Source organism: Nicotiana tabacum, chromosome 12 (genome assembly GCF_000715075.1).
Source record: "Nicotiana tabacum cultivar K326 chromosome 12, ASM71507v2, whole genome shotgun sequence".
NCBI classification, from domain to species: Eukaryota; Viridiplantae; Streptophyta; class Magnoliopsida; order Solanales; family Solanaceae; genus Nicotiana; species Nicotiana tabacum.
This window is the reverse complement of record NC_134091.1, coordinates 120591873-120604634: the sequence shown is the minus strand read 5'-3', so window position 1 is coordinate 120604634 and position 12762 is coordinate 120591873. Positions and strand designations below refer to the sequence as shown.

At 36.5% G+C, this 12762-nt stretch overlaps 1 protein-coding gene, 1 long non-coding RNA gene and 1 pseudogene across 2 annotated transcripts; 1 reads left to right on the top strand and 2 right to left on the bottom strand.

Moving 5' to 3' along the window:
* The first annotated feature begins 1878 nt into the window (after positions 1-1878).
* LOC142167360 (uncharacterized) lies at positions 1879-4854 on the top strand. Its single transcript, XM_075227523.1, has 4 exons — positions 1879-2228; positions 3568-3710; positions 3762-4423; positions 4549-4854. The coding sequence occupies exons 1-4, from the start codon at positions 1879-1881 to the stop codon at positions 4852-4854; spliced, it is 1461 nt and encodes a 486-aa protein (XP_075083624.1).
* Positions 4855-5955: 1101 nt separating this feature from the next.
* On the bottom strand, positions 5956-6855 carry LOC107830198 (uncharacterized). The gene is made up of 2 exons (XR_001658090.2): positions 6429-6855; positions 5956-6345 (listed from the first exon to the last, which is right to left on the bottom strand). It is a non-coding gene; the product is annotated as an uncharacterized LOC107830198 (long non-coding RNA).
* Positions 6856-9343: 2488 nt separating this feature from the next.
* Positions 9344-10852, bottom strand: LOC107830197 (putative GEM-like protein 8; annotated as a pseudogene).
* Between the last annotated feature and the right edge of the window lie 1910 nt (positions 10853-12762).

The following is a 12762-nucleotide window of genomic DNA, read 5'->3' as shown; positions in this document are numbered from 1 at the left end:
GAGCTGGAGGTTTTCTGCCCAGCACATTCGCACCTGCGGCCAAATGTCTGCTCCTGCGGAACCTCACGTGCGATTGAATCCTCGCACCTGCGAGAACCACTTAAGTCCTCAAATTCCGCACCTACGCCCCAGGTTCCGCACCTGCGGGCGCGCACCTGCGCAACACTTCCGCTTCTGCGGAACCGGCTCAACTCTTCTTTTTCGCATCTATGCTCGAGGCCTCGCACCGGCGGCCAATCCTTCGCACCTGCGTTCCCAGCCTTGGCCTTCCATTTTCGCATCTACGGCTACCCCAAACGCACCTGCGACCTCGCACCTGCGACTCCCCCTTCCACAGGTGCAGAAATATCAGTAGCAGCAACTTAAGCTGCATTTTCCAACTTCAACAAATCTGTTAACCACCCAAAATCACCCCGAGGCTCTCGGGACCTCAACCAAAAATACCACAAGTCATATATCAACATACAAACTTAGTCGAATCTTTGAATCACTCAAAACAACATCAAAACACCAAATTACCCTCGGATTCAAGCCTAAGAACTTCTAAACTTCCAAATTCGACAACCGATGCCGAAACCAACCAAACCACGTCCGAATAACCTCAAATTTTACACACACGTCACAAATGACACCACGAACCTACTCCTGGAAATCCATTCCGACCCCGATATGAAATTTTTCACTGCCGACCGAAATCGCCAAATTTTTGACTTTTGCCAATTCAAGCCTAATTCCACTACGGACCTCCAAATCACATTCCAGACACACTCCTAAGTCCAAAATTACCTAGCGGAGCTAACAGAACCTTAAAATTTCAAATCCGACATCGTTTACACATAGGTCAACATCCGGTCGACTTTTCCAACTTAAACTTCTAAATAGGAGACTAAGTGTCTCAATCCACTCTGGACTCGAACCAACTAACCTGGTATAACACAACACAGCTAAACAACATATAAAGAAGCAGAAATGGGGAAAACGGGGCTATAACTCTCGGAACGACCGGCCGGGTCGTTACATATTCTCAATTGAATGGAATGAAATTTTCAAGAATGTGTACCAAATTGCTATGCCTAGATTAATTTCAGATCATAAGCTAATCCTTTTGGAGAGTGGAGATTGGGAAACTACACCTTCTTATTTCAAAATTGAGAATATGTGGCTCAAATCAGAGGGGTTTTGGACAAGATAAAGGGATGGTGGCAATCTTATTCAGTTACTGGCAACCTAGATTTCATCCTTATCCAAAAACTAAGGAGCCTAAAGAAGGACCTTACTTGATGGAACAAAGAAGTCTTCGGTAACGTGAAAACCAAAAGGAACAAAGCTCTTGCTGATTTGCAATTACTAGAGCAAACAACAAAGCATAGAGTTCAAACACCAGAGGAAAAGATGAAATCATTCAACTTAAAATTGGAACTTGAACAATTGGCAATTGCTGAGGAAACCTCCTGGAGGCAAAAGTCCAGGTGTCTATGGCTGAAGGATGGAGACAGGAACACAAAGTACTTTCAAAAAATGGCAAACTTAAGAAGAAGGGGTAACTGTATTGATCTACTCAAGGTGGGAGAAGAGATAATTGAAGATAAAGGATTAATCAAGGAGGAAATTTTGTGCTACTTTCAAAATTTGTACATAGAGAAGGAAGCATGGAGACCTTTAGTAGAATTTAGAGGTTTACACACACTCAGCTCAAATGATAGAGAGGACATATAATCTCCTTTTGAGGAACTAGAGGTCCTTGAAGCCTTAAATTCCTATGCCTCAGACAAAGCACCAGGCCCTGATGGTTACACCATGGTATTTTTTCAAAAATGCTAGGAGGTTCTCAAGTTGGACTTCATGGGAGCCCTTAACCATGACCACCAACATGGTCATATGGTTAGATCTTGTAATACTTCATTCATAACACTCATCCCAAAGAAGAAAGGTGCAGTTGAGCTTAAGGATTTCAGACCAATTAGTCTAATAAGTAATGTCTATAAATTGGTGGCGAAGATCCTTGCTGAAAGAATGAAAAGAGTTATTGGGAAGCTAGGCTCTGGTCAACAAAGTGCCTTCATCAAAAATAGACAAATCACAGATGCATCCTTGATTGCAAATGAAGTTTTGGATTGGAGAATCAAAAATATGGAAACTGTCTTACTGTGCAAACTCGATATTGAGAAGGATTTTGATCAATCAAAACTGGTCATACCTTATCAACATGCTGAAGATGATGAGATTTGGTAACAAATGGATTAGGTGAATTTATTTCAACATTTGTTCAGTAAAGTATTATGTGGAGAAAAATTCATTTATAGTCACTCGAGCCAAACTTATAATATCCGGTAGCCAAAAATTATAATATATATTTTATAGCCCAAAAATAATTCTAGCGGCTAGCCACCGAAATTGACAAACTGGAGTTTGTCGGAATGGATAGTTGCCCACCTATATTGACAAACAAAGGATTTAACTATGTCCTTTCTCTTTCCCAGGTTTCTCATCAATTGGAGTAAGGAAAATTTATAAGAAAAAACATGTTTTCTATTTTTTCCCAAAAATTTCAAATATCCCACAAAATAAGAATGATCAACAAGATGATCGGAGCAGAAGGGGGTGGAAGACGTAGTTTTATATGAGGATTATAAAGATGTTTGCTTTATTGGTTAAAGGTAAAATCTTGCAGAAAAACATCTTGGGGTTTTATGAATTTTCTGGTGAAATCTTGAGGCTTGTTCTGCTTTTCAGTGAAACAAGTAGCTGGGGATTTTTGCTTTTCAGAATTTTGCTCTTTTTATTTGTTTGTTTAACCGTGAAGCATGACAATTAGCCAGAGGACACGTATAACCATTTACATTATTTTTCATTTGCAAGAATTTTGGGTTTTAGTGTCATTAAATAATCCTCCCACTGAAAACATTAGAAGTATGAATTAAGAAGAATTACATCAATCACCAATGTTGCCAATTGGCAAATTTTATGAGGGACCATATAATTATTTTTATTATTTTCCTGACAAGCTATAATCCTTTTTGGCTTACATGGTTTCATCAAAATAGAAAGAAAAGGAAATTTATGAAAAAAAGAATACAATTCTGGTTATAACTTTTAAATTCAGATATGCAATTGGTCATTTGATTTTCCAATTATGTCTTGGTAAGTGGTAGTATACAAGGCACGAATGTGGTGGAAGATCTACACAAAATAGATTATCACTATACAGAAAATATATAAAATAGACTATCATTGTACAATTTATATACAATAGATTGTCACTTTATAAAATATATTCAAAACATATACTAAATAGACTGTCACTATACAAAATATATACAATAGACTGTCACTATATAAAATCTATACTAAATAGACTGTCACTATACAATTTATATACAATAGACTGCGACTATACAAAATAGACTGTCACTATACACAAAAATATATAAAATAGACATTTCGGGCTATTAGATATAATACGTTTGGGCCAGAGGAACATCTTGTGTCAATGGAGAAAAAATATGGGCTATTAAAATTTTGAGGGATTATAGAGGGTCTTTTTCTCTATTATGTGCTGGTGAATAGGAGTCCGGTAGGTCTTTTCTCCCCCACAAAAAGGCCTCAGGCTAGGAGATCCCCTTTCTCCATTCCTCCTTTTACTGGCCATGGAAGGCCTTACACAAATGCTGGTCAAAGCCAAGGAGATGAATTGGATACAGGGGTTTCAAGTGGGAAGAAATCCAGCTAATTTAGTCACTGTCTCCCATTTGCTATTGCAGATGACACACTGATCTTTTGTGGAGCAGAGAGACTCCAAGTATCTCATCTCAATCTCACTTTGCTCATCTTTGAAGGCATTTCTGGATTACAGATCAACATGCTTAAAAGCACCATATACCTAATCAATGAAGTCTCCAACCTAGAAGAATTGGCCGAGTTCTTGTGTTGTAAAATAGGATCTCTCCCCACTACATACCTAGGTTTACCTTTGGGTGCTAAATATAAATCAATCGGTGTATGGAGTGATGTTGTAGAAAAAGTAGAAAAGAGACTTTCAGCTTGGCAAATGCAGTATCTCTCAATGGGTGGCAGACTCACTTTAATTATCAGTGTTCTTGACAGCATCCCTTCTTATTGTATGTCGTTATACCCTATGCCAAGCTCAGTTCTGAAACAACTAGAAAGATTGAGAAGGAGGTTTCTATGGGAGGGCAACAACACAACTCACAAATTCCCTTTGGTGAAATGGGCCAAAGTTATTCGGCCTAAATATGATGGGGGAATGGGACTCAGGAACCTAAAGCTCCATAACAAAAACATGTTAATGAAGTGGCTATGGAGGTATGGGCAGCTTGAACTTGCCTATTGGGAGGATGTCATTACGACAAAGCATGGAGCTCAAAACCAGTGGTGCACCAAAGAAAACAATGCCCCACATGAGGTGGGAAACATGATTTTTTCCGAGAAATAACATACAAAGTTGGCAATGGCTCTCATGTAAAATTCTGGGAGGACATATGGATAGGTCACACAACACTGAGAGAATCATATCCTGGGTTGTATCAGATAGCTGGTTGTTACAATTCATTGAATGCTCACAACAGGGAGGGGAACACTTGGAATCCTCTATTCAGAAGAAACCTCCAAGACTGGGAAATGAATGATCTGCTTCTAATATTGTCCACATTGGAAGAATGCAAAATTAAAGAGCATCAACCTGAAAGACTCATCTGGGTCAATTCAATAAGAGGAAAGTACACAATCAAGGCCATCTATAACCTCATATGTTCACAGAATGAAATGCTTGAGGACTGGCCTTGGAAACATGTCTGGAGGACTAGACAACCACTCAAAGTATCTTGCTTCACCTGATTAGCTCTCAGAGAATCTTGCTTAACAAAAGATAACCTAAGAAGAAGAGGTATTATACTATTTAATAAATGCTATCTATGCCAGCAAAATTGAGAGAGTGTCAACCATTTATTTCTCCATTGCCCAATAACAGGTGACATTTGGAATTTCTTCTACTCTATTTTTGGCTCAGCATGGGTGATGCCTTTCCACATCAAAAATGCATATGTTAGCAGGAAGTTTTTTAGATTTGATAAAGCCATCAAGAGGATCTGGAGAATGATCTCATCTGCAATTTTTTGGTGCTTATGGAATGAAAGGAACCACATATGTTTTGATGGAATCTCAACTCCAATACACTCTTTAAAAGCTATGTTTAGTTAGTTTGTTTAGTTGGAACTTCCATACTCCTGTTAATAGTGTGAATAATATTTTGGATTTTGTTAGCTCCCTGATCCTAGCTTAAACACTGTACATGAGCTAATTCAGTGTCTTCTTAGACACTGTACACTTTTGCCATCTTTTGTAATCAGCATCTTCTGGATGCCTTATTAATACAACTTCTTACTTTTAAAAAAAATAAGGATATTATAACGAACTACTTTTTCAAAATTGTATCTCTTTATATTGGAGGCATTTGAGATGTTGTATGCATACTTGGGACTAAATTAAGTTAGTTGGATGGTGTGAGTGTTTAAAATATGGCTACAAGTATTGCCTTAAGATTGTTCGCTCGCTCTCTACGGGGATCAAAATGGACTGTGGGTGAGAAAAGAGCAACAATGGTCGAAATGAACTAGTGTTGTGATCATAGTAAGGAAGCCACAATATGAGTGATTTCTGCATAGTCTAGCTCAGTACAGAGGAGGAAGTTGTGGTCGCGACACATGACTCACGATCACAGCAGGCAATGTCCGTGAGACAGCAAGCCCAAGCTCAAAAATAGCGATTGTGAGCCCGGTTGCTAGACCGCCACTCTATGGGGCTGTTGAGGAATTGAGCTCTTTATAGATTATGGTTGGTGTATGATTATGCTGTGACCTGTGGGGATGATGTGAAGGAGATGGATGAATCAAGATTCACCCTAGGTTTCATGAAAATGGTTGGATGACTATGGCCAAGTCCCAAAACATGAATTAGCCTTCAGTTTACATTAGTTTTACAATAAATCTGTACATATTAACGCCCAAGGCTCAGCCTACAAAACCGAAAACCTCGGAAAAATGGAGCTAGTTACAAGTTTGAACAGATCCAATTCGTTTTGCATCAACATTTTACATTGATGAAAGGCGAATTTGGAAACAAAATGAAAAAGAAAAGGAGAAAAAGTTATCTTCTTAGCTTGCTTGAAGAACTGGAAATTGCCTGCTGCAGAGTCTTTTGATGATTAAGGAATCCCATAAATCATAAGTCAAAATCATCCGCTGTAACTACTTGTATATACTTCTGTGATCGCTTTTCCATATTCCCACTCTCTTGTGCTTTCTTTATTTTACTTATTGGGATCGATACCTACAATTATGAACCGGCCTATTAGATTATGCTTTACATGGCTAGAAAATTACACATGAAAGGAAAACAGAGCAGAGGGGTACCTTGTAACAGATTTTTAGCAACTTTCCAGTTGGAGATAAGAGTTTTATTGATCGCTCACTACAGAAAGCAATTTTATCAGTAGAGATGAAGAGAAGGCCTGCCATTGGACAAGCTTTGACAAATTATATGCCACTCGGGTAAAAGATTGGCACAAAATAGACCCCTTTTCCCTTGTTTGGCATATTTAACCTAATATTACCAATATTTTTGGACTACAGATGCGAATGTCAATTATTGGCTAAATGGCTGTCAACTACTCTTTAGAGTTGTCTATCATTGTCAAATATCCATTAAAATGGCATCCCTTTGTTCTTTTGCCATCAAGCCTAATTATTCTCATCCCTCCTCTTTATGTCAGATCAATCTTTTAAGTTTTTAGAAATTTGACATAGAATGGTTGATGGCTTAAGAACATTCCTTGTAGAATTATATATAGGTGTTTGAGGAGGAGTTGGCAGATTTGCTTTATGATGCAACCTACTTTTGTAAGTTGAGCAAAAGTAAGAGAGTATTGAATATTTAAGTCATGGTTGCTTAATTCACCCTAAATCGACTTTACTTCTTTCCATACAAATCGACCGATAATTTTTATATAGATAAGGATTTATGAGTAAGCATTTGTTTAAACTAAAATTAATAGTTTCTACTCTCTAGAGGGATGTTGTAATAACTCTAAACTTTAAATTGCTAAAAGAATCCTTCTCGAATATTCAAAAATTATCCCAAGTTAGTTTGATTAGTTTTATATGATTAAAGTTGACAAGATAACAGTTTAGTGGTGATCCATGACCGCCACCTGACTCAAATCCCCTTTTGAAACATGAGTGAGTCATCCATTTAGAATTGTTGCTTTGTAAATCAGGCTAAGGAAAAAAATAGCCATTCAAATATTTCAATCTGCTATGTAGGGTCAACAATTCTGGTGCTTGTCTGGATTTATATAGTGTCTTTTCTTTTACGGCAGTTATCTTGCTTTGTGTTTATTTGTTTTAATCTCCTCTTGAGGTGTAAAGGCAGAATAGGCATTCATGCTGACTCTATGTGGAACAAAACACGCAGAGACATGTGATTTAAAGGTTTTCAGTAAACTAACTCATTTTCTCCATAGTTTGACCAACTTTTGTCTTTGGACAACATTACTTTGAAATATCTATAGAAATTAAAAAAAATTCAAAATGAGGCACAAAAAAATAACAAGTCATCATGTGGAAGCTAATAAAGCAATCCTTGGCGACGACAATCAGACGGCAAAAATAAAATTATACTAAAGAGAATGTTATAATGTGTTTTGGTCAGTTGACTTATATATAATAAAACTAATATAAAAGAAAATATAAAAACTATTGAGAGAATAATCTCCCACTAAACAGAACTTTTTTAATGACTATATTGTGGAGGATGTCTTATTATTGTTGTGAGGAGGTATCTTCAATTTGTAGAAGTGTAAAACTTCTCTTTCGCGAAAAGGATAATGCATATGAAGGAGATTTGTCTTTTTAGGAGTCTTTTTCACTTCGTCCGGAAGAGAGTCCTAATATATTAGAAATTCAAGGCAAACCCCTAACAATAAATTGGCCCAGAGAGAATTATTTTAGAGTTTTGCAATGTGTTTTCTTTCGTTTTCGGAATTATACGATCCAACAAGCTAGTTGGTCATTTTTTGTAGAAAAATGAGTTTAGTTACAGAGAAACTAAAATAAAATGAAATGAACCTCTATTATGTGCAAAACGAAGAGCATACATGTTAAAGGAAAAAAAATCTCAAGAAAGGTATTATAATTAAATTAAAATATAATAAGGCTTATGAACATATATATATGTGAAGCACGTGAAGCAGTGAATTCAATTTGATAATTTGATTTGATTGAGGTTGCTTCCTACTCCATTGTTATAGTTTCATCAGGATGTTACTATTATAATGAACTTGTTTCTTTTTTATTTCTTATGTGCATTCAATTAATGCCTATGATGTGTAAAAGCATTAACTGTATTTGTTGCTAATTGTATATGGCTATGTAGGAGGCATTTGATATGGGATGCATGCTTGGGACTAAATTGAGTTAGTTGGATGGTGTGGGTGTTTAAAACATGGCTATAAGTGTCGCCTTAAGACTGTTCACTCACTCGATATGGGGATAAACTAAACAGAAACCGCATGAGCAAGGCTAGTGTATACGGTCAATATCTGGGCCAAAGTCTCGTGAAGGCTTGAAATCAGAATGAACACAACCGATGCCTAAGCTGGTCCCACCGGCTCAACCACATCGGAATCTGCTCATCTGGTGGATCTACATTTGCTGCTCTAGCAAGCGAAACACTGTTCAAAATGAACTGGTGCTATGATAATAAGGGAGCCGTGATCTCAACATTAGTGATTTCTGCATTGTAACAAAGGAAGTTGCGATCACAACACATGGCTCACGATCGCAGCAAAGCAAGTCTGCGAGGCAGTAAGCCCAAGCTCAAAAATCACGATCGTGGGCCTAGTTGCTGCAACCACCACTCTATGTGGCTGTTGAGGTATTGAGCTCAGCTTCACAAAATTACGAATGTGCCCCAAGGACCGGGATCACGGCTTTCTTTCAGTGCTGCGTTCCCTGCACAAGGCTTGCGATCGCAGCAAAGCTATTCAGATGTGCAACTATAACAGTTTATCACATTTCTCAACTCCCACACCTCAAACTCGGTCCAAGAAGATGAAATCACTCCTCACTTCTTCTCGATTTCAAGGTAAGTCGTATTTAACTTGATTTAAGCTATTACTACTATAATAACACATGATTTAACTCTGAAATCTTAGAATTTTGGTTGGACAATCTGTACATCAGTATTAACTCCCAAGGCTTAAAGCCTACAAAACCTAAAACCTCCTTTGAGCAATGGAGCTAGTTACAAGTTTGAACAGATCTGTAAATTCGTTTCTGCATCAACATTTTACATTGATGAATGGGCGAATTTGAAACAAAATGAGGAAAAAAAGAAGAGAAAAAACTATCTTCTTAGCTTGCTTTAAGAACTTGAAATTGCCTGCTGCATATATCTCGGAGTCTTTTGATGATTAAGGAATCCCATAAACCAGAACTCAAAATCATCCTCTGTAACTACTTGTATATACTTCTGTGATTGCTTGTCCATATTTCCACTTTCTTTTGCTTTCTTTGTCTTACTTATTGGGATCAATACCTACAATTGTTAACCGGCCTATTAGATTATGCTTTACATGGCTAGAAAATTAGAGATGAAAGAAAACCAGAGCAGAGGGGTATCTTGTAACGGATTCTAAGCAACTTTCCAGTTGGAGATAAGAGCTTTATCGATCGCTCACTGCAGAAAGCAATCTTATCAGTAGAGATGAAGAGAAGGCCTGCCATTGGACCAGCTGTCGTCGATAAATAGCATTGAGAAACTTTCAATAGCTTTTCATCATCTCTAACACTAAACTTCTGCTTGAATATTCTCTCCAACACCTCCTACTTGAAGAATTTTGGCCCCAAGGCTCAATTTTCCCTTCACAGTTTCTGTTAGCTTCGGGCTAAGGCTCACTGCACAATTAAATTTGAAACATTAACGTCAATACAATCAATACTTTCTATCGTATATACATGTAAATAGTGCTTTTTGGCATGGTTTTGTACATCATGACTCACTTATCTGTGTTCTTTAGATTTACATTCTTTGAGTTTGGCCATGCTTCACTTGCAACTACTGAAATCATTATATGCAAATTGAAATTTGATTGCCAGTATTTCCAATATTGAAAAACTTGTTTGATGAGTATGTCAAGTGAAAATTGGTTATAAGACACTAAACATCATTTTTTTTTCCAAGTTCGTTCATGTCCAAACACAACTGAATCAAATACTCTTTTTCATCTTCAATTTCAAACCCTTTTTTTAATGTTGTATATAAAAAATATAACTATATAAGTGCTTACCATGTTCGCGAATACCTTGTGCAAGACAGTCCATCCTTTCTCCCAGTTTGGTCATCTTACCAATCACAGATTTTCCTGCATATTCAAGAATATTTTCATCTTTAAGATTTCTTCATTCAAGGGTCATTAATACTCAGCAATAGTACAAGAACGAGTTGATTATTCTTCGTCAAGAGACAGCGGAAATACTCACTTTGCTTTAATTTAGATAAAATCTTTGAAGTTGCAGATGGAATATGGTCTTGGCAAGGAGATAGGGATAATAGTCTTTCTGGCTGCTTTTCAAATGAGCATACAGCTGAATTCATTGGAATATTCACCACATTTCCACTGAGTAAGTTCTTCATTGTGATTCTGATTCTGCAGTGGAATATTGTTGTATTGTGAATTGTGATGGTCAGTGAGAAATATTTTAAGTTTTGGTTGATGGTTTAAGAACATTTCTTGTATCATTATATATAGGGGTTTGAGGAGAAGTTAGATGAATCTTTTAACTAATTGTTGCATGAGTCGCCTTTGGGTCATCAACAAACATAAAAGATAATGGATGTGCTTTTTTAGAATTTTCTTTTGTACCAAGAAGAAAAGGTTGTCTGGAAGATGGAATGTTGGCTGAGATTTTTAAAAGTTTCAGTGTCTTCCATAATCTTTTTGTTAATTGTAATTGGAAATATTCAAAATTCTAAGTTCAGTGCATGTTCAACCTCTCCTTTCTTTTCTTTGTTTTCCCTTTGCTTTCTGTCCATTTATCTCTCTCATAATATTGGTGTCCTTGTCAGTTTGTGGGCACCTCAATTATTCTCAACCTCTCATCAACATTAGTACTAAGGGGCCATTTGATACGTGGACTAAATTATCTCGGAATTATAATCCCTAGACTAATTTATCCTACCTAGAAAGTGGGATAAAATAATACCAAGTTTGATGGGATAAGGTGAGATAAAATGACCCTAAAGCTATCCACCAATAGTTAGATGAAAAAAAATCACTTATCATTTTTAGTTTTGCTTGAATTAAACCTTGCTCTCTCATGGTTTTAACCTATGTCTTACTATTGCTGCAAAGGTTTTGAAAATGTCTTTCTTTTAGTTGTCTGGTCAATTAAAGTAAACTAATCTCATTGCTGACTAATTTTGTTATCCAGATTTGGGTGCACATGTGGTGTTTCTAACTTTTGAGTTGGCAGATTTGCTTTGTGATGCAACCTACTTTTGTACGTTGAGCAAACCTACTTTCAAATTACACTATTAGTTTTATTTCAAATAAATGCTTATTCCCAATTGGTATTATCACTGGGCACTTTAGTTTTTATGGTTCCAAGTTGATAATTTTTTAGATGTAAAAGGATTGAACAAACATTTATTTGAAATAAAACTAATAGTTTGACTTTATACAGGGATATTGTTAGTGGCGGAACCAGAATTTTCACTAAAAGGGTCAAAATATAAAGGAGTAAACCCACGAAGAAGACAAGGGATGTCAATATGTAGTGTATATATAAAATAAAAAAATTACCTATCCATACAGTATAATTGTCCGACGAAGAGGTTGAATTGTTTTTACTGAGAAGAAAGTTCTTGTTGGAAGTCGATGTTATTTTATCTGCTAAAACTTACTCGTATACAGTGTTATGACACATGTCTTCAGATACTTTGTTATTAAACCATAGTTGATTAATGCACATTATCAACAATAACAATAAATTCAACTTAATTTTACAAGTGGGTATGAGGAGAATAGTAGTTATTCAAAGATTTCAATCTGTGCGTAGGGCCAACAGATCTTGTGCTTGTCTGGATTATATTAATTTCTTTTTTAGGGCAGCAACTACCTTATCTTGCCTTTTATTCATCTCATCTTGAGGTGTAAATGCAGGGGCGATGTGCACAGATAGCCAGTAAAAACACATGTATTTACTTTTATGTCACTGTTTTAAATGTCTTTAGTCTTTAGCCACTACTTTAATAAATTTTTACCCCGTCCGGACGAAAATACCCTTCTGCTATAAGGATTTCGTTGATACCTACGCTCCTTATTTACGATCAGCAGCAGCTCAAACTTATGTGCAGAGAATTGTTGTGATCGTCCAAAATAGCAGAAGCTTCTCTTCCGATTTCAAACTCGAGAATTCAAATTTCTTGTCCAAAATTCACCATAAAATTACAGTAAGTTCTAAAGTTTCAGATATCTCTATATGCTTTTGTGTGTTTGTGTGGATTTTTATTTCGTTACTGAAGAATAAGATGCTAGGAATTTGATTTTTTTTCTTTTCTGTATTGATAATATTAAGGACATTGCGTCCTTAACTCTATGATTGTTCTGTAAATATTGAGGACATAATGTTAAGGATTTGGTGTCCTTAACATGACTGTTGTTCTAAAAATATTAAGGACAAAGTG